We start from the raw sequence: 24985 nt of genomic DNA on the forward strand, positions 1-24985 counted from the left end.
GTATAAACCCGTGCACAGTATAAGCACATGGGTCTTCAAACAAGCGACCATTGTAGCTGTTCGATGCTGCCCTGAATAGTTGCCAAGTCCGCTTATAATAAACGGGATTGGGCTTGTTTTGTCCTTGACGTCAACGGTTAAAAGTGGTTGTAGGCGTGGTTTTGGTGATTGACTGGTGTCACTGTATGCACGCCATTAGAGAAACAATATTGAATTTGTATAAACAGCCTCACCCTCCCTCTGGGCTTGTTTTGGGCTTGTTTCGAAAGGCAGAGCCGCTTTTTTTTTTCTCGTGAGAGTTGGCAACACGGCTGACCAGTTAATGAGATCGTATTTGTTTTCCTTTATTCATCTCTCCCTGCAAATTGGTTTCAGTCTGTAATTAACCATACACATCTCATCGCCGAGCTGTGAACAGGCACAGGAAAGAACACAATGTGCCTGGTACATTAGTGAGTGCACGTCCTGAGATAGTGTTTCCACCGCGTATATAACCGGTACTGGAGAGATGCCAAAGGAGGGAGAGGCATTCTAGGTAACAACAAACTGGTACCTGACACACGTTCTTCAAGAAACTCAGCAGCCCGTGTCGCAAACTGTAATCCTGTCCATGCTGAAACACAGCTGGAAAAGCTGGGTACGAGTCTTGGAATACGCGTGGAGCTGTCTGAGAGATCAGCTGCTGGTTTAGCACTGCAGATAATGGTTTGACATTAGATATGGCCATTGTTTGTGGACTTGCTCAACATTATACTCCTGGTCATACTTAAAAATATCCACCAGGGGGCGGGCCATCTTCACTCTGGAAAGAACAAATGAATTACTCCTGGTTTGTTTTGCTTTTAACCACGACCTTTGCTTTGAGGAAGATTGAATACTAAAACCAACAGATCCAGGCTTGGTAAAGTAGATAGCAAAAATAAATAAATAAATAAATAAAGAAATAATATAGCTAAAATGACAGTGTTCTACTTTTTTGTTTATGTGCTCAAGCCCTCATATTAATCGATAGAGAAATCCACACTTCTCATTTTCTAAGCAAATAAGCGTTTTGCATTGTTTAGTCTGTGATGTAAATGGTATTACACTGTGCTGTTTTAGCAGCATGTGTATAAAATTAAACGCATCCTCTGTATCGTGTGTGTCCTCATAAATACCACATCGCAATGGCAAGGTAATTGCTCTGCAGCAATGGGAAGCTACAATGAACCAAGTGTTTTTTTCTGTGTGTCTTGCTGGAAACAAAAGAAAACAACTAGGTGACAGTCTGTTTCGCGACACCAGGGTTTGATTTCCATATATTTAAAATGTTGCAAATGGCGGTGATGGTGTTTTTTAAAAAAAAAAGGTTAACACGCTACCTCAGAATTGAACTGTGCTGCAGATGTCTATTAGCTATGAAAAGCCATCTAAACACTAACAGGTTTTTTTTTTTTTTTTTTTTTTTTAAATATCAAAAAATAATATTTAGAATTGTTTTTGAAATCACCAGAACATTACTGATAAGAGCTATCGGCAATGCAATTGCAGATACCAGGATACTGAGCATTAACTGTTGTAAAAGCTTGCCATGACCGTGCAGGGAGCAGAGAGGTGTGTTTGAATGGATACAGTACCAGGGGCAGCAGCCCATGATAAATTCCCCTGCGAAGGCGGCGCTTGTCGGTTCAGCTGTTTGTTTGAGCTGAGCGTTTGGTCGAGAAGCACGCCGCGTCACCTTAGTTCCACGTCCGTGTCTCTCCGGTGTTTGGAGCAGGACAGGTACGCGCAGGTGAGCAGAACTTTCCATAAAAAAAAAAAAAAAAAAAAAAAAATCAGTATTTTCACTTTTTGTTTGTTTTTTTCGCTGTATAACATATGAACAAGTTAACGTTCCAAAGTAGTGTTCGTTTGAGTAGGAGAAACTTTTTTTTGTTTGTGTTTTTGTGTTGTTTGTTTTTGTAGAGAAAACGAATTCACTGAGAGTGATAGTCACCTGTGCTGGTCGTGGTGTTGTATAACTAACGAAGGAGGTAGCTGTAATGATACAGTGTAGTGTAAAAAACACGCAAACGCTGGATTTGGGACTCCATTTAACAACGTTTTAGCTTTTAAATAAATATATACCGTTTTTTTTTGTATACGGTAACAACTAAGATATAGTTTTCGCTTATTTTCAATCCTCATCTCGATACACTTAGTAATCAATATGTAAATACAATAAAGATGTTGTAAGGACAGCGGGGATTCGTGTAAAATATACGCCGCGGGTTTTTTTCTAAACATTTAAGTTTATGCTTGACAGGTGAATTGTATCTACATTAAATTTGAAAACAACATGTATTGATTTTCTAACAAAAAAGTGATATACATGATAAAATGAGAAACATAACGGTCCGGTAAGTACATGTATGCGCGAATAACAAGAACTCTCTTTTTGAAATGTATTTATTTATTTATTTTTTTTTTGGAGGGGGGGGGGGTACAAAGGTAATACGTTTTCAAGTCTGTTTGAGAAAGGTCGGATATTGGGGTGTATGACTGACTTTGGAATCCCCTTCATCCAGCCAGGAAATATTAGACTGGTTTTATTGTTTTGTTTACTCAACCTTTGTGGTGAGCCACATGAGATGCGACAGGTTGGTTCCCGTTCCGTGCTATTGATTTTTCAGTCTCACAAAAGGTGCTTTTAAGGTGGAATATGATTTTAAGGTATATTTCTGTAATTCCGTTAACTTCATGTAGCAGATCCCCCATTTAAGCATCTTTAATTCAGTGATCCCTAACCAGAAATTTCTTTCACCTGTACCGTAGGTCTGTAATGTCTGTGTGGGCCAGCCATTGCGAGTTTACATTTACAAAGCACAATCCCTTTAAATAGATGTCTTCCTTCTGATGCACTTAAATGGTCCTTGAACCTTGAATCTGTACTTTTCATAGGGATGGTAAAAAGACTCCCATTGCATAGCGGTTTCACCCATTCCAGGTTTTACTACGAACTTGATTAGCCACAGTGCATAGGTAATCAGCTGTGTCCTCTTAATAAATGTGTCAAACTGCTGCCCAAGTCCTTATTAACATCCCTGTTTCAGTGTTTGTTCAGGGTATAGTGGAGAGCTGCCGCTCACAGATGGAGTCTCTCTTGGACCGCTGGCTGTGGCGTCAGGAGTACTGGCTCCCGCCAGGCGTCACGTGGGCTGACATGGTAGAGACAGAGAGCGTCCAGTACCCGCAGCCTCGCGACCTGCTCATCACACTCCCCCTCTCCCTGGTCTTCATCGCTGCTCGCTACGGCTTTGAGAGGTAAGGATCTGCTGGATGTGACCGCCTCCCTCTGTGTTTGAGAGGCACCGCAGCAGAGGCCAAAAGCGTTCGACCCACAGGATGGGAATAAGACTCCTGTTGCATATCAGCTCGATCCATTCCTGGTTTTACTTCGAGTTTGAAAAGACACACCTGAGCTTGTTGCCCATACACCAGGGGCTAATCAGGCACGTATTAAAACCTGGAATGGGTGAAACTGTTGTTCGATAGGAGTTGCATTTCCATCCCTGATCCCTCAAACCACCTGTATTGCCTTGGTACACTGTAGAAGCATTGCAGAGTGTTGACCGGAATGTGTGTTGCACAGGAAGGATGCAGGTCAGCTGTATGTAGATGGGTTTCCGTCTGTCTTTTTGAATGCGATTTGGAATCGGATTAGTTAATTTCATCTACACCAGATCTTGATCAAATAGTTTTTCATTGGGACTCTCAGCTACTATTACTGGCTGGTAGAACACAAGCTCACCAAGTCGCAAGAAGGAATGAGGTAGGTTTTAAATTTACTTTAAAAAAAAAATCTGTGAGATTTTATTACAAGCAATGCAGTTTCTGTTCTGATTCAATGCAAGTGACTTTGTCAGACTCCTTTCTAGCAAAGAGCTGTTCAGTGTCATGCCTCGTCATGCAATACAGTATAATGTCTTCGTCTGCCAGTGCTATAAAATAGAAGTGCTTCTGTGTTTTTTTTTTTTTTTTTTTTTTTTTTTAGTTTTTTAAAATAAAATCCTATATGACTGTCTGCACCTTTTCCCAGTGTATCTAAGGCACTGACTCTGTCTTATTATTATTATTATTGTTATCATCTGTAAGTATATGTGTTAAATGAGTGCTAACAGTTTTCAAAAATCACATTTCTGATCTCTCATTAGCACCAACAACATTGTCCGTTGAGGAGATTAGATTTTGTACTTTTAATTTAGAACATGCAGGTATTAACAATAAGGACATGCACTATAGGAAGTAAAAGTTGCTGCTACTTCCTGATACTGGATCACTTCCTTTGCAGTAGGTCAACTTCACTTCAGTGGTCGAGCTGGCCAGGGAATCTGCTGTTGGGTTTTGGTTTTTTTTTTTTTGGTTTTTTTTAAATATCCAGAGTAACATCTTCAGCCAAAGTACAATTGTGAGTCATTTCAAAACCTGTGTTGGCTCTCCGTTCCGCAGCATGAGCCATGGGTACAGGAGGGAGTGATCACCTCCGGACTATGCATTAAAAACAAAAACAGAAATAAACAATAAGGAAGCTAAAATAGGGGGAGGGGGGTATTTGCATGGGGAAATATCCTGGGCACTGTATTGTCTAATTTCTATCTACCTGTAGTTCTAGTACACAAAAAAAAAGTTAAGTGTTTTCAAACATGAAAAACACTTGTTCGCCCCAGCACTGTCGCCTCAAAGGTTGTCCTGCAGTGTGTGTTGACAGATATTCAGATCGTAGGGCTTGCTGCTATTGTTTACTTCTGGTTGCCTCAGGTGTGTGTGTTGGAGATAGTGGAGTCCACTGGGAGTGGAGGAGCGGTTGGTGGAAACCACAGGCAGACCCAGCCAGCCCCTCTATCTGTAACCTGCAGCCAGGACCCCTGCTTGAGGCTGCTTTGGTCCACACAGTCCCTGTTTACACAGGCAGGGCTGATTAGTGCACTCGGCAGCTTTGGGATTCAGTTACACCAGCTCTCGCTCTCTCTCTCTCTCTCTCTCTCTCTCTCTCTCTCTCTCTCTCTCTCTCTCTCTCTCTCCCTCCTTTTTTTTTCTTTCTTTCTTTCTCTCTCTCTGGCCAGTGTGTGCAGCACAATCTTTGGAACAAATGCTGTGTACCATTGCAGGTTTTACTGTGAGCTTGATTAGCCCCAGTGTGTAGGTAACAAGCTCAGGTGTCTTGTCTTAAACTTGTAGTAAAACCAGGGAATGGATTAAACTGCTATGCAACAGGAGTCTTATTTCCATCCCTGAGTAACGCTGTGTCCCTCCCTTCTCCCGCAGGCTGGTGGCGCTGCCTCTGAGCCGGAAAATGGGAGTGAGGGACACCACCCGGCCGGTTCTGGCGGTCCAGAATGTGACCTTGGAGGTGTTTTACAAGCAGCAAAGCAGGAGCCCATCACAGGTCAGCATCGAACCCAGTTTGGGTACCAGGCACTGCTTCATCTCCCCACTGCACTGCTGCGCAGGGTGGTGTCTGCTGCAGGAGCCTGGATAGGACACTGTAGAAAAGGATGTGGTGTGCATTCTAGGATGTGGTGGTATTCTAGGAATCTGTGGTCTAGCCCCTAAGAGATTTTTGTAATCGCTCAGATAACCAACGCTAGCCCTTGCTGGGTTTTTCAAACTTGGTTTGGTCCCTGAGCATGAAGGGGTTAGCTTCTCAGTGCTGCTTAAGATCAAGCCTGACTTCAACTCTTTTTGCAAACCTCAGATTTGCATCAGGGGAGGACACAGGTCAGTACTGGCTTTGTGATGCGCAGACAGAGTGAATTTGCTTCAGTAGGATACTGTTTTCTTATTTAAACACCTTGGATCGCATCACTGTGAATCTGTGCACTCCTGGCTGCCCATGGTGTTCCTACACCTGGTTGAGAGTCAGTGTGCTGATTGGAGAAGCAGGGAGAGAGGAATAATAACAAACGTTGTCTTTTTAATCTGCCATGCTACTCATCCAGAACTAAACAGTCACACCACATCCTCTAGCATTCCAAATCAGGCATCTAACAGTTATCTACTGACATCAGATACAACTTGTGCCTACTGATCTCTGTAGAGTAATTAGTCGTGACAAAATGCAGAAGTGCTCTAAAGTAACGTGAGGAACTCTTTTGAAAAACTATATCTGAAGGTGATACCAGCTTTTGTTTTCCAAGGAGGTCATGAATCAAATATAGGACAAAAGCGATACAGCGAGTTAGAGAAGATCAAGCAGTTCAGTATTCGAGAAATGAGTACACGGCACTACAGTGCATCCGTTAAGGCATACATTTTGAATTGCTTTCTTGATTTGTAGAATGTATTTAGTGTGTACTTGTACAGAACTTGTGTAGGTTTATGTTCAGTGTTTTTACTATTGCGGAAGATTTGATACTATGTGTACACGTTTCACCTGTGTGTCTTTCCCAAACCCAAGTTTGTTTTGCCACAACCGAGTCCTCTAAGTGAAGTTTGTGTCTCCATTCAGAGTCAGTTCCACAGCCTATCTAAACAGTGTGACCTCTCCCAGAGACAAATCGAGAGGTGGTTCCGTCTCCGTAGAAACCAAGACAGGCCCAGCAACAGCAAGAAGTTCTGCGAGGCCTGGTGAGTTGCCCAAGAGTTTCTGAAATGACTCCAACACTGCAGGCTTGCACGTTAACCCTCGTCAAACTGGGAGATAAATTAGTCTTCATAATCTTCACAACTGTTCCTGCAGTTTTGTAATTGAGGACTACTTATTTCTTCCAACATAATGAAAACTGTATATTGGGTATGGTGTGGACTTCTTGCCTTCACATACATAACACAAGTTGTAACTCATTTGAAGTGCTGGCACGTTGAAGCAGGGATGAAAATAAGATGTCTTATTAAATTCATAGTAAACCCAAGAATGGATCAAACTGCTATGCAATGAGTCATATTTCCATCCCTGTTGGCGGTGGGGGAGAGCATTGGCTTTAGACTTCAAAAAAGAGCAGACTGTGATGCCTCTGTGAAGCATTTGTCCTTTTTCAGTCTCCTCAGTAGAACAGAAAGCAGTACGCTGAGCTGAGGCCTCTCTCAATGGAATTAGGGCTCTGCAATTCACTTGCCAGAGGGCAGCTTCAGGCTGAAGTGGTCTGTTAAAATAACAAGCTGCTTTAGAATCTGGGGGGGGAGGTTCAGTTCAGCAATGTGGGTTAAGGTTCAAACACACACCTGGGCTGCTTTTGTGTGCAAGTCTCTGTATTCTGCTTGACCTTGTCACTTTGTTTCCAGCTGGAGGTTTACCTTCTATATGATAGCCTTCCTCGCTGGCCTGGCTGTTTTGGTTGATGTGAGTATTCAAAAGCGTTATCAGCGCTGCGCAGAAGGAATCGGTTCAGTTTTTTTTCTAATTCTTTTAATTCGCATGCTCTAGTCAAATATTCAGAGATGTAGAGGTATGAGGTTCTGATTTACGTACAGACTCGGGGGTATTGGAGCTTACAGGCTCGCTTCCAGTCAGCTTTTGAAACGCTCAATGCCGAAGTTAATTGCCACTTGTAAAGGTGAGGGAAGGACACTGTATCTTGTTTTGAAATCGACACATTAATGAATGGCTTTATTTAATACCTGTCAGTGATAAATACTGCTTAAAGGCAGTTAGGAATATCAGCACAAACACCTACTGTTTTAACTGAAGCGAGTGCTTATAAATGTTCTTCAAACAGTCCCTAAAAATCAGTCCTTATAGCATGGTGAATTAGGCCCTGCATCCCAGTGGCATTCCAGCCCATTGCACACTGTGCCACAGTGCAAGCGTCAACTACATTAATGAAGCTGCTGCATTGGATCTCATTTCTCCTTTTGCATAATTCATGTGAAGTTAAATCTCCCTCTATTGAAGTGTTTTCTTAGACATGCACTCTGCTACTGTTTTATATATGGCACAGTCGGACTCGTTGCTCGGTATGTATTTGAAGGATCATATTCAGAACATTTCCAAACGCATCCTGCTTTTGCCTTGCAGAAACCCTGGTTTTGGGACCCAAGTGAATGCTGGGTTGGCTATCCGCAGCAAGTGAGTATTTGGATTGATTTATATTTAAATGTATTCCGTTTTTAAAATTAAAAAAAAAAAAAAAAACGAAAAAATCAATTGGCAAGGCTTTTTAATTTGTTGTGCTGAGTTGTCACTTGAGAACCAAGTTTTTTTTTTTTTTGTCCTGTAGGAATGATCATTAACACGGTTTCATAAGCATCTTCTGTTTGTAGCAGGTGTGTGTGTGTGTGTGTGTGTGTGTGTGTATGTATGTTATTTTTTTTTTATATGTAAAGGCCCCCTCTGGGGCCACATCTTGTTGTTTAGCTCCGAGGGATGATGCCTCCTCTGGTACAGCAGTGACTGGTCGGTGTCTCTTATCTCCCACGTTAGCTGAACTCAAATCCAAAGGAACCTCATGAGCACAAAATGTCAAGCCAGGCTCCACAAGACTCCGCATTGTTCTCACACAATGTGCTGTCCTCGCACAATGTGCTGTCCTCACACAATGCAAAAGCACTACAAAACCAGACGATGCATAAGAATACAGAACTTTGACTAGGTTCCCAAAGTGCTTCTAGCCCTAGCAGCCTGCCAGCTTCCAAGCTGTGATCTGCCTGTTTCTAGAGGCAGCGGTATAGCTTTGTAGAAATTGGCTCTGCTCGTCTAAATGGGTTAAAGATAAGTGCTTTTTCCATTCCCTGAATATTAGCTAGACTGCTACCAGGAAGTGTAATGTGATTTAGCGTATCATTTTTTTTTTTGTTTCGTTATTGATCTCCAGCCCCTACAGACCTCCCAGTACTGGTACTACATGACTGAACTGGCCTTTTACTGGTCTTTGCTGCTCAGAGTCTCGTTCGATGTCAAACGAAAGGTAAGTTCACATTTCTGTCATCCCCAATAAAACAAAGCCAGGAGATTTAAAGGCAGTCACAGGGAGGAAGGGGCGATTTAGAATTAGTCTCCGAGCTGTCGCGGGACTGAGCAAGCCAATGGAGCCAGGCTAAATTGGCCACTCTGGGATTGCTGTCGGTTCACTTCCATGCACGCAAGGGGAACCCCCAGCTTTTAAACCCCAACTGTTAAACATTGACAATGTTTAACAAACTATCTGTAGAGAAGATTAATGCATGCCATAAAAAAAAGAAATGTAGCCCTGGTTTATCACAGCTACTGCAGTATGAATTATCGGTTTGTTTTTACTCCCCCTGGAGTAAATGGAAGTGATGAGTGAGACTCCTGCTGTATTCTGCTGAACCCTGCACGGCTAGCTTTGGTTTCTTTTACTGTTTCAGTGCAGTAACTGTTTTCGCAGGATTTTAAGGAGCAGGTCATCCATCACATCGCCACCATTTTCCTGATGGGATTCTCGTACTGTGCTAATTACATCAGAGTGGGAACACTGGTGCTGCTGGTGCACGATGCCTCTGACTATCTCTTGGAAGTGAGTTGATATTTTTTATGCTGGGGAAATTGGCCTGTACACTAAGTATGAGGGTTGGGGAAGCAAAGGGTTTAGAGGTTATTGGGACCTGATTATACAGTAACTTGCTCCTGTTCAGCTCATCTTGCTGCACGGTCCGTCCAATCTTGAATCAAATGAAACCTGTAACTTGTTTCATTTTCATGGATTCCAGCCCCTGCTATTAAGAGAAGTTTTAAAACAACGAACCTCCTTCACAGGCACAGTTTGATCTTATTGTATGGTTTGCATTGTCTTGTTTCGGCAGCTGCAGAATGAAAAATTCATAGCGACATCTGTGACATTTTCTAAACATCAGACGTTCCAGTCCCCAGGCAACACCAGAACAGACTTCATACTTGGTGCATGCATTAACTCCTTTGAAACTAGTCCAGAAATAAAAGAACTCGCTGCAAAACGAATGCCTTGTGAATGCAAATTTTAAAAAAATTTATATAAATAATATCTCATTAAAATGCCTCTGTGTGCTTTAACTCAGTCAGCCAAGATGTTTAACTACGCCGGCTGGAGGAGGGTGTGTGACTCCCTGTTTTTCGTTTTCACTGCTGTCTTTCTGGTGACCCGGCTTGTGGTGTTTCCAGTCAAGTGAGTACCCAGCCCTCCCTGCCCCTCCAAGGTTGACTGGGATTTCCCCACCCTTGTTGCTGGCAGTGGTGTGTATATCTGGTGCTAGCAGACCATCACCCCTTCCTTACCCTTCCCCCCCCCTCTCTCTCTCTCTCTCTCTCTTTCTCTCTTTCTCAGAGTGCTCTACACCACTTGGTATCTCTCCATGGAGAACTTCCAGCCCTTCTTTGGCTATTACTTCTTCAACGCCCTGCTCCTGGTCCTGCAGCTCCTCCATGTTTTCTGGGCCTTGCTCATCCTACGCATGGTCTGGAAGTTTGTCGTCCAGGGCAGGGTGAGTACCAGTAGCACCCACCAGGGGGCAGTGCCCTACCTAGCATGGAGGCAACCACTGGGGAGAGGACAGGGGAGGGCTGGGGGTTCTAGAAAGTTTGGTGTGTATTTTTATTTTTTGTCTCCATTGTGTGTTGCCCTGCCTGATTCATGCAGCAGGGGGCAGGGCTTGTTCTTGCCCTGCTGTCCTGAGGGTCTGCTCTCTGATCCTGTAGGTTGAGCGAGATGAGAGGAGTGATGAGGAGGAGAATCACACAGAGGAGGAGGAGGAGGAGGAGGAGGAGACTCGCTGGGAGAGGAGGAAGTGCACCTTCGACTCCAAACTCCCCTCGCTGGCCAACAACTGCGTGCTCAACAACTTGACCAACCAGAGGAACGGTGCACCCAGCAGGCAGCCAAAAGCCCGGTAGTGCTAGAGCCCTCTTCTGGTGGGAGGCTGAATTGCTCCCATTCTTTTGTATTCATTTATTTTGTTGGCTTTTTACAAATTAAGGGGTTTTTTTGTGGCTAAATGCTGCAAAGGTATTAGGATTGCACAAGATATTTTAGTTATTATTATTATTATTGCTATTTACATTTTTGTCTTAGGTAAGGGTGTCCAAGATTATCACAGATCAAGATCTGTGAAATCAGCTGCCGAAAGCGCTAGAACTAGAGTAAGATACCCATTTATCATTTTGCAACAGTTACTGTATTATGCGTACTCGCCTGTCTGTCGTTTTATTAAATAAACATTGAAAAGGTTTTAATGCCATTCTCAACTGCAGATTTTTACAACAAAACTTTATAGCCCCCTGCACACTGCTGTATTGGCTATCTCGGTGCCTCCAAGAATGAGAATAGTGCACCCCCTTGTGTACATTCTGAGGAATTACAAGCACAGCCACCACAGGTCACTATGACCTGCTTCACAATGGCAGGGTTTTGTTCAATGAGATAATATTGAGCTCCACAGTTTCGTGTAGACTTGACTTTCCCGTTAAATGTAGGAAGTGATTACTAAATACGGCGATACAGTAAGATGAAAAGTGGCCGTCAGTTAAAATTCTAAGCAGCAGCCAACAGGAACTGGGCCGGAAGCATAAAACAGCTAGCATATGGTATTGATTTTAAATGCTTTTTTTTTATTATGATGTGTGTTTTTTTTGTTTTTTTTTTATAAAGCTAACAAATCACGAAAATGCACCAACAGAAAAATACAGCAGATGAACTGCATATCTAGTACATCATTTGAAACCCTTTTCTCTAATGCCTCCCATTGACACATGGCTTGATGACGATGGTGATGATTGCACTCCACACCAGCAGAGATCCTCTTGCTGATAATAAAGCTGACACTTGGCAATTGGTCTCAGGAGAGCCATGGAGTCTCCAACTGTGGAACTACTAGGGTGAGGCAGGGGGTGAAACTGATTAAACTTTTTGACTATGTGACTCACAACTTTTATAATTATAATAATAATAATAAATTATTTGATTCAGATATCTTTTGCATTGTTTTCTAATGAGCCCAAAAAGGGGAGTCTGCACCCAACAGAATATTAAGAGTTCATGCTATGTAATGTGTTTAACTTATTGCACGTGCTTGTGTCTGAACAATGCTCCACTTTCAACTGTTGCCCTCCCACATGTATGCTAATACAGCCTCGTGGATTTACTGAGACTGAATGACTGTGTTGTAACAGGGGGGCAATGATATTACTGTGATGGTACTCCCAATTGTACAAGCCTTTCTTTCCAAACCAAAACGAATGCAGAGCCTCATCACTCTAAATACACTGTTTAAACTGTAAAGCACCTTGCTCTATTAAGTGTACCGACGCACAGTCGCAGAGCTGCTGTACCACTCACCCGCCTGTAGTTGCTGGAGCTGTCTCGGGTCGGGTCGGGTCAGACTGAAGGGGGCGTGTCTGTCGTACCCCTGGTTGTAACATAATGATGGTCCAGTCAGAAGCGAGGCTGTGTCAGTGTGCTGCATGTCAGGAGGTGGAGCGGTTCAGTGCTGAGGTTTGTTCTCAAGACAGCCATTCCCAATCTTGTTGTTTTTTAATTTTAATAAAATATATTTTATTGCACAATTTCATTTTCTTTCTTTTTTTTTTAATTTTATTTGTGTCTAATTTCATGTCCTTGATTTTAGGGCTTCGAGGAAATGACAAACGGTAAAATCACTGGATTTGGTGGTTTTAAGATTTGCGCAGGCAGAAAAGAAAAATAGCAGTCTCTGTTTGCATGCTGGTCATTTAGTGCGCCAGCCTTTGTGTCATGGCTTTTTTTTAAATAAAGGGAAACCATTTACTACAACTGTGGCCAAAAGTTTTGCAAAACCCTATAGAATGAACTAGTTTTGCTTCATAAGTTAAGTTAGCATATTGAATTACATGCTGCTTTGTAGTTTTCTCTTAAGGAAAAATATGACGTTCTAACATAAAATATTGCACTTGTATTATGACTTCTGGTAGACTTTTGCGATATCATTTTGTAGTTTCTTTGATTATGTGATGCTAAATAATGTTAAAGGTTTTTGTTTTAATTATGTCTCAATCCTAAAATTTTAGGTGATGCAAAACTTTTGCCACAGCTGTTGGTTAGACCTCTGATTAAGCATTCAGACTGGGTGTCATATTAACCTTAGGCTTACAAACAGTTTGTAAAAAACAATATCCACTCAGGTGTTGGGAATGCATTTGTTTGAGCATCCTGCTTTCCTAATTGAAATCCAAGGATGAACAATCCTCCTTCTAATAGAACTTTAATCCAGAGTCCTCAGATGGTCAACACATGGAATACACATTATTCCTGGGTTCTGGCTTAAGGGCTCAGTTTGTCCAGGCCATTATAAATGGTTAACAAATCTGTGTATTTAGGCATTTCAATATTATCACCTTTGGTCCACAAAAACAGAACATGTATTTTTTTTTTTTTTTTTTTTTAATTAGAGTCCAGTTTTGTTACAGAATATTGAAACAATTAACTAAAATTATTAAAAAAAAAAAAAAAATTAAATTCTCACTGGGCTCAAGCAGATTGTGCAAACGATATCTAGTTCTTTTCAATTTTGCTTCCGTCAGAAATCACAAACTAAAACACACTGTCTGCCTGCTGAACACGCCCACACACAACTTAAGCCTTGTACTCATATTTATACCACGCTTAACGGGTTCTCTTGTAAACCCAACATAATTGCAAGCGTATCTACAGGGTTATTCACCGCCTCAACATCTTCAAACAAGCAAGATTCACCAGGAGTGTAAGCCACAAAAAATACAATTCTTTACAGGTATTTCTATAGGATTTTGATCCCACCATACAAGATTCCTTGGGGTATGTAGATCTAAATGCAGAGCTATCTGATTAGAAAAAACTAGAGCAGGTCTCCTTTTGGGACTGAAATCCAGGGAACACCGTGTTTACCAGGATGGAATACAATAAGGGATTCTGTGATGGAAGACTAGGAGTTCACTGGACTTGGATAGGGATTTGGTTGGTTGATATCCCTGGATGATGACTAGTGATAAAGAGAGGGAGATGTTTTTGCACGGGAATGTTACACTCCGCTGTGATCGCTGGGGCAGGGGCGGCTCCACACACCCCCTAACCATCCTGCTGCTGAACAAAAGGGTTGGGAATTGCCTCCATGCCATCATGAGGGCTAATGAGCACCACAGAGGTCCCTCTGCACACCACCAGCCCCAGCTGCCTGGTGTCCTCGGTCAGCTTGAACTGATCGTCAGGGTCTGAAAAGGAGATGCGGCGCTCAGTGTCAATTTGGCTACGCACAAGAAACTTGAAAAAGTACAGTTACGTTGTTTCTTACAAGTTTTGTGATGTGAATGCCCGATTTCATAGCGCCCAGTTAACACTAATCTTGGACTACCTAATGTTTCCTGAGGCAACGTATATAATCTGGGTATGAGGAATCAGAAGCAATACTTTCATTTCCATATAGCATAAAAATATCCTGATACATCTGGTCCAATCAGAGGTTTAAAACATTTCTAGTGACATGTTAGCAGGATATTTTCATCTCTCTGACATATTTATATAAAAATATATAAACGGCTGGTTTCACAAACCCTGATTAGTACAAATCCTGGACTACCCAATATTAATTTAGGTAAAGTAAATCAACATTAGTCTGTGAAACCAGCCAATACACATTTAACTCTGTGGACACACATATAATAAGGCTGGGATGGAAATAAGAAGTTTCATAGAAGTTTCACCCATTCCAAGCTTGACTAGCCCCAGTGTGTATGTAACAAGCTCAGGTGTGTTATTAAAAACTCACAGTATAACGAGGAATAGATCCAACTGCTGTGCAATGGGAGTCTCATTTCCATCTGAGGTTAACTGAGCTGTCTAGTAGTCAATATCAAGAAGGGGATTATTGATCTCTGTATTGATGGGTACATCTGCTACACTTCCTTCCAGCTAAGTGGCAGCACTCACCTCTCATGTACTCAATAGTGCCGTCCAGCACCAGGTTCAACAGGGGGTCAAACCCTTTCAGGATCCCACTGGCTGTGGAAGCGAAGAGAGAAAAACGGGAGTTTTTAGTCAGGTAGAAGTAGAACTAAAAACAGGTTGGAAAGGTGAGGATCGAGCTCTCGCCAGAAGCAGCTCCTTGCCAACCCAGCAGAGCACGACTGCAGTGTACAAACTGGGGAAGCTTGTGCAGACAGGCACTACAACAGCCACATTAACTGCTGCTTAAAACCAGGCAACTCTAAACAATGTGTGTGATTATCAGGGGTGGGGTAGGGCAGGGTCACCCCAATTTCATTTCCAATTCCGTTTAATAATCGATTCCAAATTCCAACTCCCATTTAAATCAATACCCATTCTCTTTTTAATGGATCATTGAAGGAATTGATTCAAAGGGAATGGGAATCGATTTTTAAACAGGTATTGGAATTGAAAAAAAAAAAAAGGAACTGACCATCAACCTTGTGATTATTTGATTTCACCCTCCCCTGTACAGATGGTTAGATAAATGCAAGCGTGGAAACCACATTTAACATGAGAGGGTGCTGAGACTCGTTTAGGATAAACGCACCTTCTCGTCCACCCTGAAACTTCACTCGAATGGTCTTATCGATGTATTTCGACAAGTCAAATATACTCTCCTTCTTCTTCTTCTCTTTATCCTGAAATACAGAGAACAACGAAAAATCAAAGCTAGTTATATATCATTTAGAATCGTCTTCCAACAACAGTATCCGCATTGTCAAAGCAAGCTGAAGCATGGGTACGAAAGTCACGGTTTTGGTTTGAATGCTGTACTGTATAGATTTACTACTTAGTAAATTGTTTAAATCATAAAAGAAAATCAGACCGCCTGCTTTTTCCTGATCAGGTTTATTTATTTCAAAAGACAAATATAACTACTGTTGCTATGCAATTGTGCGAGTCCTGCAGGAGCCCGCAAGCTGAATTACCATTGATTTGAAGTGTTTTACCGGCGCGCTACGATACGCTATAGGTATCATTTTTGCGCTTCATTGGCGATAATCTATTTTTCATACTCCAGATATATCAATACACCTTCAACAATACTTAATAACCCGGCCGGAGAAAATGAATGAAGTTGTAAAAGTGCACATCACAGGCCACACTCACCGCCATGTTTCAACTCCAAACTCCTCCCTTCGGCCTCGCAACTCTGACCTCACGCAAGGGAAATCTGTTTAAGACTGTAAACATGCTTTTCTCTAAAAACCGAAAAATGGGCCAGAGATAATTTAAATACAATACATAATAGTATTCGGTGTTATAAAACTTGCTATGGTGAAACCGAGTGAATTTATTATTAATATATATATTTTTTTTAATTCTACCGAACACCCCTATCTCTGATATTGAATGACCCAACACCATAGTCCGTTCTACAGTTGATCGACGTGAAAGTAGTCCAATCACGGAGGGAAGAAAACACTCCCCAGAGAGGGCGGAGCTATAATGACGGATTGATGTAGGAATCGACAAATCAAAAGGCGGCTGGCGTGACGCCCTGCCGAGTTAAGCCAATGTAAGAGTGCTGCAGCGCCGCGTGGGCGGGGTTACGCTGTGGACGGGATCTTTGCCGGAGGCACAATAACACACGCTGCCGGGAGCATGATGAGAGGCGCGGTGACCCTGCTGCTGGGGGCGATGCTCTTTGACCAGGTGAGCGTCTCCGCGATTGGTTTCGGGACGAACCCCGAACCAAGAACCCCTGGGGGGGGAAGGGGGGCGGTGTATCATGGCCGGGGGTGCGTTTTAAAAACGACCGGTATTCGGGCCTAACAACAAAGCGGTACATTTTGTTTTTTTTCATGCCGGTACGATTCAACTGTTTCACACAAGCTGGTGTAATTCACGTCGTGGGGTCTTGGATTTCCAGTTTACCGCATTTTAAGTGCACGCATGTCGGTCAGGGTATAAGTGAGATTGGATTTGTGATTGTGAGCCACTAGCCAGCACAGTCAAAGCTGCTTGCTTGCTGTGCGCACATCATGTTATTATTCATCGCCAAATTAACTGACAAACTGTTTTTTTTTTGTTCACCTATAAGCCTACCCTTAAACGTTAACGACTAGCAGCATTCAGCATACTACTTTAGCAAGATCATTTTTACGTAGCTGCCACAAGCTAGCGTTTGTTTCAAGAGTTGCAGCTGTACTAACGTCGTTTTGGATAGTAAAAAGTGACCTTATTGATTGTTGTTGGCAATCGTAGGCATGTTATAACACCAACATTATTAGTGTCCATACTGTACAATCGTAGGCATGTTATAACACCAACATTATTAGTGTCCATACTGTACAATCGTAGGCATGTTATTTCACCAACATTATTAGTGTCCATACTGTACAATCGTAGGCATGTTATAACACCAACATTATTAGTGTCCATACTGTACAGTGAAACCCGACACCAAAGAGATTTTGTTACAGCATACGCAAGGCGCCTCTCGATTTCATTTTATGAAAAGTAACATTCAAGGGTTTGTGGGGTGAAAAGGGCAAGCGACTTTAAATATAGGTTCCACAGCAGTTTAATCACTTTTTCAGATTTCTGTGTGAAATTGTGCATTTCGCCAAACCCATTTAGCACCTGCCTTGGGACTGCTTACCTTAATACCGGTAAGCTAGTCTAATCGAAACCAGACATACTAAAATTACAATGTTAACAAAGTTTGCTACCAGATTGGACCATGTATACCTGAATAGCTGGACCCAAGTTAGACTGCTAAAACCAGATTTATCTTAGTTCTTACCTTTTGCCATAGTAAAGGTACCTACCTACTGGCTGCAGTGGTGGAGCTTCCCAGCTTTCCAATAAGCAGGTGTCAGTATAACTTGACAGTTGGGTGTGATAAGAGGTTGGGTTTAAGTAGTACTATGAAGATGTAAAGAAGAATACCTTGCGTTTTAGGTGCTGGGGGAGTATGGGATGGCACATGTCAGCGACCAGGGGAAGAACAAGGGGAAGGATTACTGCATTCTCTTCAACTCCCAGTGGGCTCACCTACCTCAGGATCTCGGCAAAGCAGTGAGTACACTGCTAAAGAACAAAAAAACGTAACCTGAATGTTTCCACTGAGCTTCCACATCTCTTTTCCAGGAACCCCCAGTTCTGTCCCCCCTTTTATTAGTATGTTGCATCTGTATGTCTACTTTCAGGCATTTAATAGTCTATAATCTATGTTTGCATGAAGAAGAGTTATTTTTTGTACACTGCCCCCCATATCCTCACTCCCTGACCCCTTTCACAGTTTTCCCCTTGTTGCTCTCTATTTCTGTAGTCCCGGCTCCAGATCCATGACCTGACTGCATCAGTTCTCTGCTCCCCCTCCGAGGTCCCTGCGGGCGGGTTCACGAACCGCATTCCCATGGTGCTGCGTGGAAACTGCACTTTCTACGAGAAAGTGAGGCTCGCGCAGATCAATGGCGCCAAGGGGCTACTCATCGTGAGCAGAGATAGACTGGTAAGTGAGCCCCACAGGCCAGAGATCTTCCTTTGCTTAAATAATTGCAGACATCTATGTATTCTTCTGCTATGAAATGGTTTTAAATGTCGGGTTTTAAAAGTCATTTTTGGGAGTCTTAGTAGTAGGCTCTTATCTGCCTTGGCTATGTCCCTCTTTTTATTAGTTTCAGTTTCCTCGCAGGTTGGAGGACTTTGGGAGGTAAATAACTTGTCTCAGCCATCATTTATTTAACTGCATTGAACAGCTACCTCACTGTCCAAAGCTTTACATGGGTGTGGGGAAAGTATTTCATGAGCCTTGGTGGTCATATTTTTGTCTGACAGACCCCCCCTGCAGGAAACAGGAGTCAGTATGAGGAGATTGACATCCCTGTTGCCCTGCTCAGCTACACAGACATGTTGGACATCAGCAAGGTAACCCTGTCTTTATTGCTACTAATTACAGCCTTGTGCACCTGAAGGATCTTTTTCCTAGTTCATTATTTCCAATTACGGTAACGAAACCGAGAAATAAGAGTCCTTTCTTGTTGCAGACCTTCGGAAAGGGGAGAGATGTAGCTATGTATGCGCCACATGAGCCAGTTTTCGACTACAACATGGTCATCATTTTCCTGATGGCGGTGGGGACCGTGGCTGTCGGGGGATACTGGGCTGGGAGCCGGGACGTCAAGAAGTAAGTGGTGGGCAGGGTAGCAGGAGGGTTCTGTACTGGAGGGGCGCGGTTGGTATCGATGAACCCAGGTCGGGTCCTGATTTTGTGTTATCGTCTGCAGGAGATACATGAAGCACAAGAGGGACGATGGAGCAGAGACTCAGGACGAAGAAACAGTCGATGTGACGCCCATCATGATCTGCGTGTTTGTTGTCATGTGCTGTTCCATGCTGGTACTGCTGTACTTCTTTTACGATCACCTCGGTAAGATAGAGGCTGTGTCTGGAGCAGAGTCAAGTTTACATTAAGTTTCAGATTAAAGTCTAACACTCCCTTCATACTGTCCCATCAGTGTACATGATCATCGGAATATTCTGCCTGGCGGCATCTATAGGACTCTACAGCTGCCTGTCTCCCTTTGTGCGAAGAATCCCTTTTGGGAAGTGCAGGTTGGTCTGACTGCCTAAAAAATGTTGTCTGGATTAACTCCATTATTTTCTGAGCTCGTCCAGAGAGCAAACGTCTTTTCTGTCCTTGGTGTGCATTGCAGAATCCCAGAAAATAACCTGCCTTACTGCCACAAGCGGCCACAGGTGCGAATGCTGTTGCTGTCTGTGTTCTGCGTGACGGTCAGTGTCATCTGGGGAGTCTTCCGAAATGAGGATCAGTAAGTACAGCAGGTGGATGGGTTTGGAAACACAGGGATCCACATTAACAGCGTCGTGCTGATGTGCTGAGACCCGCGCACAATGAGTTGATATGTTTTTAACCCTCTGTAGATGGGCTTGGGTGCTGCAGGACACGCTGGGAATCGCATTCTGCCTCTACATGCTAAAGACAATCAGGCTGCCCACTTTCAAGGTAGAGACCGTCCCAAGGAGATTCTGCCTTTGCCGTGGTTGATGAAGTGGGCCAAGTCCCTAGTCTGCTAACCCTCGTTCTGTATTTCTCTTTGTTTGCAGGCCTGCACGTTACTGCTTCTCGTCCTGTTTGTGTATGATGTTTTCTTTGTGTTTGTTACTCCATTCCTTACAAAGGTGAGTGGAAATTACCTACAGTACCGGTCTGATGATAATCTCTTTGTAGGTAGACTGCAGGCCATGTTAAATACTAGAAACTGAGCAGGATGTGTATTTATTATTCAAAAAAGAAAAGGGAATGTCTGTGCCCTTGTGTTAACAGCCTTGCTGTCGTGTCTGTCTATTTGCAGAGTGGGGAGAGTGTCATGGTAGAAGTGGCTGCTGGTCCCTCAGATTCATCCACCCATGAAAAGGTAAGTGATGGAAAACTGAAAATGCCTGCAAAATTTGCCCATGCATACAGACTCACTGGGCTTTGAGGGCCATACATACAGCGTCAAGACACTTAGTGAAAACGTGCGCTTACGGGATGAAACTGTTTAGTATTACTCGGATTCAGATTCCAGCCTTCATCGCCAGCAGACGGTTCATTTTATATGTTATGCTGCAGCTCCCGATGGTGCTAAAGGTCCCTCGTCTGAACTTTTCTCCGTTGGCCTTGTGTGATCGTCCCTTCTCTCTGTTGGGTTTTGGGGACATCCTGGTACCAGGTAAGAACTGCTTTTCGATTAACCCTTTGTTAATTCTGTATACCTGCTAGGTATTTTTGTGTGTGTTTCAGTTTATATGACTCCAAGCTTGCTGTTGGGAATCAGAGTGACACTAATCCTCTCACTCTTCTCCCCTCCTAGGCCTGCTGGTTGCCTATTGTCACAGGTTTGACATCCAGGTGCAGTCATCGCAGGTCTACTTTGTCGCCTGTACAGTAGGTACGCAAACGCCTGTCTACTGGATGCTAAGTAACACGTATATCACACTGTTAGAAAGGCTATACTGCAACATATTAAAATTAACAACTTAAACTACGGTATTTTTTGGAAGAATTGGCTTTAGTAATTTTACATTTAATTAGTTATGTCAGTAATCTTAAACATTCCAGCATAAGGTCATCAGGCCTCTATTTTACTCCCCCCTCCCTTGTCTCCCCTACAGCATATGGAATCGGCTTGCTCATCACTTTCGTTGCTCTAGCCCTAATGCAGATGGGGCAGCCAGCCCTGCTATACCTGGTGCCCTGCACTCTCCTCACCAGCCTTGGGGTGGCGCTGTGGCGCAGGGAGCTAGCCATGTTCTGGACTGGTAGTGGCTTTGTGGTGAATACCAGTTTGATATGAGTGCCTTCGGAAAATTCTAATAATTTTAACAGTAACTAAAATTAAAGTTGAGTAAAACAAATTAAAAAAAAAAAAAATAATAAAATAACAACTTTGCAGTGTTTTCCAGGCTTTTCTGTCAGCTTTGCTTGAGCTGAAGGACTGGTTTCAAGTCCCAGCTCCAGTTCCTGCTTGTTGCTCTAATGGTGTAGAAGCAAATTCATTGTCTTATCCATAATTTATGTTGAGTACCGTTTTCACTGCCTGTCTTGGCATATGGCACTCAGCTTTGCATTTCTGATTTTTGTTCACCTTTCGAATATAAAACAGAGAGAAATGTTAAACTGGCAGAATGTGCTGTATCTCCCATTCAGTCCCTGTATGTATAATTGTACTGTGTTAAGTTTCCCATCTATGTATCTATTTTATAATGCATGACTTTTTTTTTTTTTCAAAGTTTTGGCATGGCAACTTCATTAAAAAAATACCTTCAAAAACATTTATAAATGAGTAAAGTATTAGTGGGGTTGTATTACTTAAGCTGTTGAAGTGTAGGGAGTAGGTTATAACATTTTCGGAGAAATCTTAAGCCTAGACTGATCCTACTCCTGATATTCACCTTGAGATCCCAGATGAGATCACTGTGGGCCTCATTCAGACTTGGCTGTGAAACTGTGCGAAGTTGCAGCCCGGCAGTGTTTATATTTCTGAAGGGCTTCGGAAATTGCAGTGTATGTTTCTGAGTGCGGCATTTCCAGTGTTGATATTCAGTCTTACTTGCGTTGCAGTGAAATTTCTTGCTAGCTGGTGTTCATTCCCTCAATTTGACCATTCCATAAATTTATATAAGTGTTCTGTATATCCTAGCCAGCAAATCAGAATGGATAGTGTTACTGTAGGGCATAGGCTAATGTATTATTAGATTTAGCAATCTGTTAACTTTGTACTAAATTGGGTTTCTCATATTCACAGAAAGAGATGCCCCAGCCCCCACTCGCCATGACACCAATCAACTGCAAACGGTCATCCGACCCGCCTACCAAGGAACAGCTAGCCAGTCCTGCGCTGCAAGCTGCTGAAGAAGCCACCAATCAGAGCGAAGAAAAGTCTCCCGGAGAGGCGAAGAACCAATCAGATTAGTGGAAGATGAATCAGGATGCCCCCCTTTTTAAATGTTATTTTTGTTTTCTCTTTATTTTTGTATACAACTTTGGTTCATGTAAAGAACTTGTCTGGGTGTGAGCAGTACCATGGGATGTAATCATGAGAACTCTGCACTTGTCTTAGAAAGAAGAGAGGGAGTTATGGAAGGGCACCTAACTCAATCACTGAATTCACTCCATTAAAATTGTTAATCTGTAAGCTATTTCAGCTGGAAGGCTTGGGCATTAACACTAAATGTGTGTGTTGGAACACAGACACCATTTCCAGCTTACTTTCCCAGTGGCATGGATATTAATAAACATAAGGCACACTAGGAGCATGGCGTAGGAAATAAATTGGTGTTTGGGTGGTGCTAAATAGAAATCTTGCTAGAACCAAAGGGGGTGTGAATGGGTTTTAAAATTGTTTACATGGTTCAATCGACAGAGAGGGTGGAAGGGATTGACTTTGAGCTCAATGAAGTAATGTGCTAATTTCCACGAAGCTTGGATCAACAGTTGACATGCCAGACTTCTGGCAAAGCAGAGGGACTTGGCACACAGTAAATGAATGCCCTCCAGAGATGAGGTTCAGGTTTTCAGTCAGAACTACCCTTCGCTAATGTTTCAGTGATGACATTGAGAGGGGGTTGCACAACACTAAGAAGCATGTGGTGCTGGTGTATATATTTACATTCTGCTTGTAAACGAGTGCTTTCATCAACAGCCAGGTGATCCGTGGTTTCATTGCAATTGTAATGGAATATGTTACCATTTTCAGTTGTACAAAAGAAAAAGGAATCTTTGTAGCAGAGGTTCTGGCTGCCATCATCAAAACTACCTGCACCAATTGTAAACCAGCGTGCAGAGAAATGTCCAGGCTCTTGGGATTGAATACAGCTAGCTCTGAATGTCTATACTACTGTGCAGTGTACAGAATTCAGACAGATTTAGATTACATATTTGTTTGTTGTGCAGGCTAGGAGTTAGAGATTTTGAGGTCAGCAACTGTTTTTTGTTAATCCGTAGAGCAGAATAGATGGGAGGGTTCATTCTGAAATTGCCACACATTTTCTGTGACAGCTGCTACTGCACTATGCCTTCCAAGTGAACTAGCCTGTAGGCAACACAGACTAAGGCTGGGTTCTCCTTAACTAAGATGCCATTTACGATACAATTCATGTAATAATGGAAACAGGTTTACCCCAATACTGCCTTGACGTTAGTACATGAAACTCACTTGCAAGTGTTCACTTAACACCAGTCTAATGGGTATCTGGTGTGATGAATCAGAAATCCAGAAGCCTTGTCCTTGGAATAAGAAGCTTGTCTTGTGTTAGGCGTGACCCTAGGGACATGAGGCACTTTCTGGTACTGCTGCAGTTATAATTAAAACGGAGAGGGAGACGGCTGAGTTTTTATACCTCAAACGAGGACAGAGTAAAATAAACAAATAAATAAGCTAATGTGTAGAGTGTTTCATTTCCAATTGCTTTTACTTTTAAAATGTATTTAAAGTTTCAGGCCTTGTCCTAGAAGTAAGGACAGTGTGCTGTGCCACAACAATATTCAAGCATAGGGCTTTAAATTCTCTTTTAGTTCTCCTCACTGACATGCTCAGGTGTAGCTCATGAAAGCCTTGGTCACTGGCAAGCTACTGTACAGGAGGCTGCTGGTCATTGTATTGTAGATTGATGGTGTAGTGTGCGACCTCTACTGGTAATGAGGTCTTTTGTTTTTTTAAACTACATACTACAAGACTGCAAGTGTTTGAGAAGAAACAAACATCCAATAGGTTTGTTGTAGCTATAGACAAGCCATTTGATCTCAAGAGCACAAGATTTTCATAAGTGTTTGAAATGAGCTCTATGGAGTAAACATGACTATCCCTGCTATACTTTGTGTTTCTAGGCATGTTTTATTGGTGCGTCTCTGCCCTGGGTAAATACTGTGTTTGGGGAGTAGAGTTAACGATTGTGTCCCAGTGGACTGATTTCAAGGTTTAACAGCGAATCCCTGGTACTTCTATATGTATGCTAGGATCTCCAAGAACGCAAAATAGTTTGTAATGTGATAGAGAGGTCTTTTCACATCAGAACAGCCAGATTATCCTGGCTATAGGGAGATTCCTAACTGGGTGAGGTCTTCAGCAGTGGAGCTAAAGGGATCAGGGTGTATAATCTGCAAGCAGGCATTTTTAACTTTCAGTGCACACTCCAAACTTCAACACCGTCTAACCCTTGTGTTGTTCTTCGTTATTCTGAATCTTTTACTCACACTTTCAGTGCCCGGGTATTTAGTTGTTATGCCCCCTGTGTAATGGAATTTTGTTCCTGGTATTAAATGTTCTTTTTTTATTATTATTTTATTAGTTTTTGAACCAGCATAACCACCTCTTAACCAGTATGACCAGGCTAAACAGCTGGGATTCTGATACAGGTTACCTTTCTGTATGAAGTCAGCAGGAAGGAAGCACTGTCTTTTCAATACCTGTAGCCTTAGTCATGTCTTCATTTATTACTGGTATATTCCACGGCATAAAGATAAATGACTTCTCAAGTTACAGAAGCTGAATGGTGTATATGAACTGTCTACTGTACTTGTTGTAAGACTAGATAAGCATTTTAGTAGATGTTGTCTTTAAGACCAGCAGGCACTCTCCTCTTTTTACTGC

The 24985-nt window shown here is 42.5% G+C and overlaps 3 protein-coding genes across 6 annotated transcripts; 2 read left to right on the forward strand and 1 right to left on the reverse strand.

Moving 5' to 3' along the window:
* The first annotated feature begins 1663 nt into the window (after positions 1–1663).
* On the forward strand, positions 1664–12445 carry LOC121301462 (ceramide synthase 2-like). Its single transcript, XM_041230888.1, has 12 exons — positions 1664–1771; positions 3072–3282; positions 5284–5404; positions 6467–6585; positions 7240–7297; positions 7973–8023; positions 8769–8861; positions 9303–9431; positions 9949–10055; positions 10215–10371; positions 10586–10776; positions 11535–12445. Exons 2-12 carry the CDS (start codon positions 3110–3112, stop codon positions 11536–11538), a joined length of 1203 nt encoding a protein of 400 aa, XP_041086822.1. The 5' UTR covers positions 1664–1771; positions 3072–3109; the 3' UTR covers positions 11539–12445.
* An 837-nt stretch (positions 12446–13282) lies between these two features.
* Positions 13283–16026, reverse strand: LOC121301463 (U6 snRNA-associated Sm-like protein LSm7). 2 transcript variants are annotated; one of them, XM_041230890.1, is made up of 4 exons: positions 15993–16026; positions 15430–15520; positions 14823–14894; positions 13283–14107 (listed from the first exon to the last, which is right to left on the reverse strand). In XM_041230890.1, the coding sequence occupies exons 1-4, from the start codon at positions 15996–15998 to the stop codon at positions 13965–13967; spliced, it is 312 nt and encodes a 103-aa protein (XP_041086824.1). In that variant the 5' UTR covers positions 15999–16026; the 3' UTR covers positions 13283–13964. The 2 variants fall into 2 exon arrangements, with proteins under 2 accessions (XP_041086824.1, XP_041086823.1); XM_041230889.1 differs by lacking the exon at positions 15993–16026 and adding an exon at positions 15812–15913.
* A 415-nt stretch (positions 16027–16441) lies between these two features.
* Positions 16442–23773, forward strand: LOC121301526 (signal peptide peptidase-like 2B). Of its 3 annotated transcripts, none has more exons than XM_041231004.1 (15): positions 16442–16538; positions 17790–17906; positions 18160–18342; positions 18669–18758; positions 18878–19017; positions 19118–19260; positions 19349–19445; positions 19547–19663; positions 19776–19857; positions 19959–20033; positions 20207–20269; positions 20467–20566; positions 20708–20785; positions 21009–21169; positions 22142–23773. In XM_041231004.1, the coding sequence occupies exons 1-15, from the start codon at positions 16488–16490 to the stop codon at positions 22307–22309; spliced, it is 1665 nt and encodes a 554-aa protein (XP_041086938.1). In that variant the 5' UTR covers positions 16442–16487; the 3' UTR covers positions 22310–23773. The 3 variants fall into 3 exon arrangements, with proteins under 3 accessions (XP_041086938.1, XP_041086939.1, XP_041086940.1); XM_041231005.1 differs by having other exon boundaries at positions 21009–21236; positions 22142–22230; XM_041231006.1 differs by lacking the exon at positions 21009–21169.
* Positions 23774–24985: the final 1212 nt, after the last annotated feature.

Source organism: Polyodon spathula, chromosome 27 (assembly GCF_017654505.1).
Source record: "Polyodon spathula isolate WHYD16114869_AA chromosome 27, ASM1765450v1, whole genome shotgun sequence".
NCBI classification, from domain to species: domain Eukaryota; kingdom Metazoa; phylum Chordata; class Actinopteri; order Acipenseriformes; family Polyodontidae; genus Polyodon; species Polyodon spathula.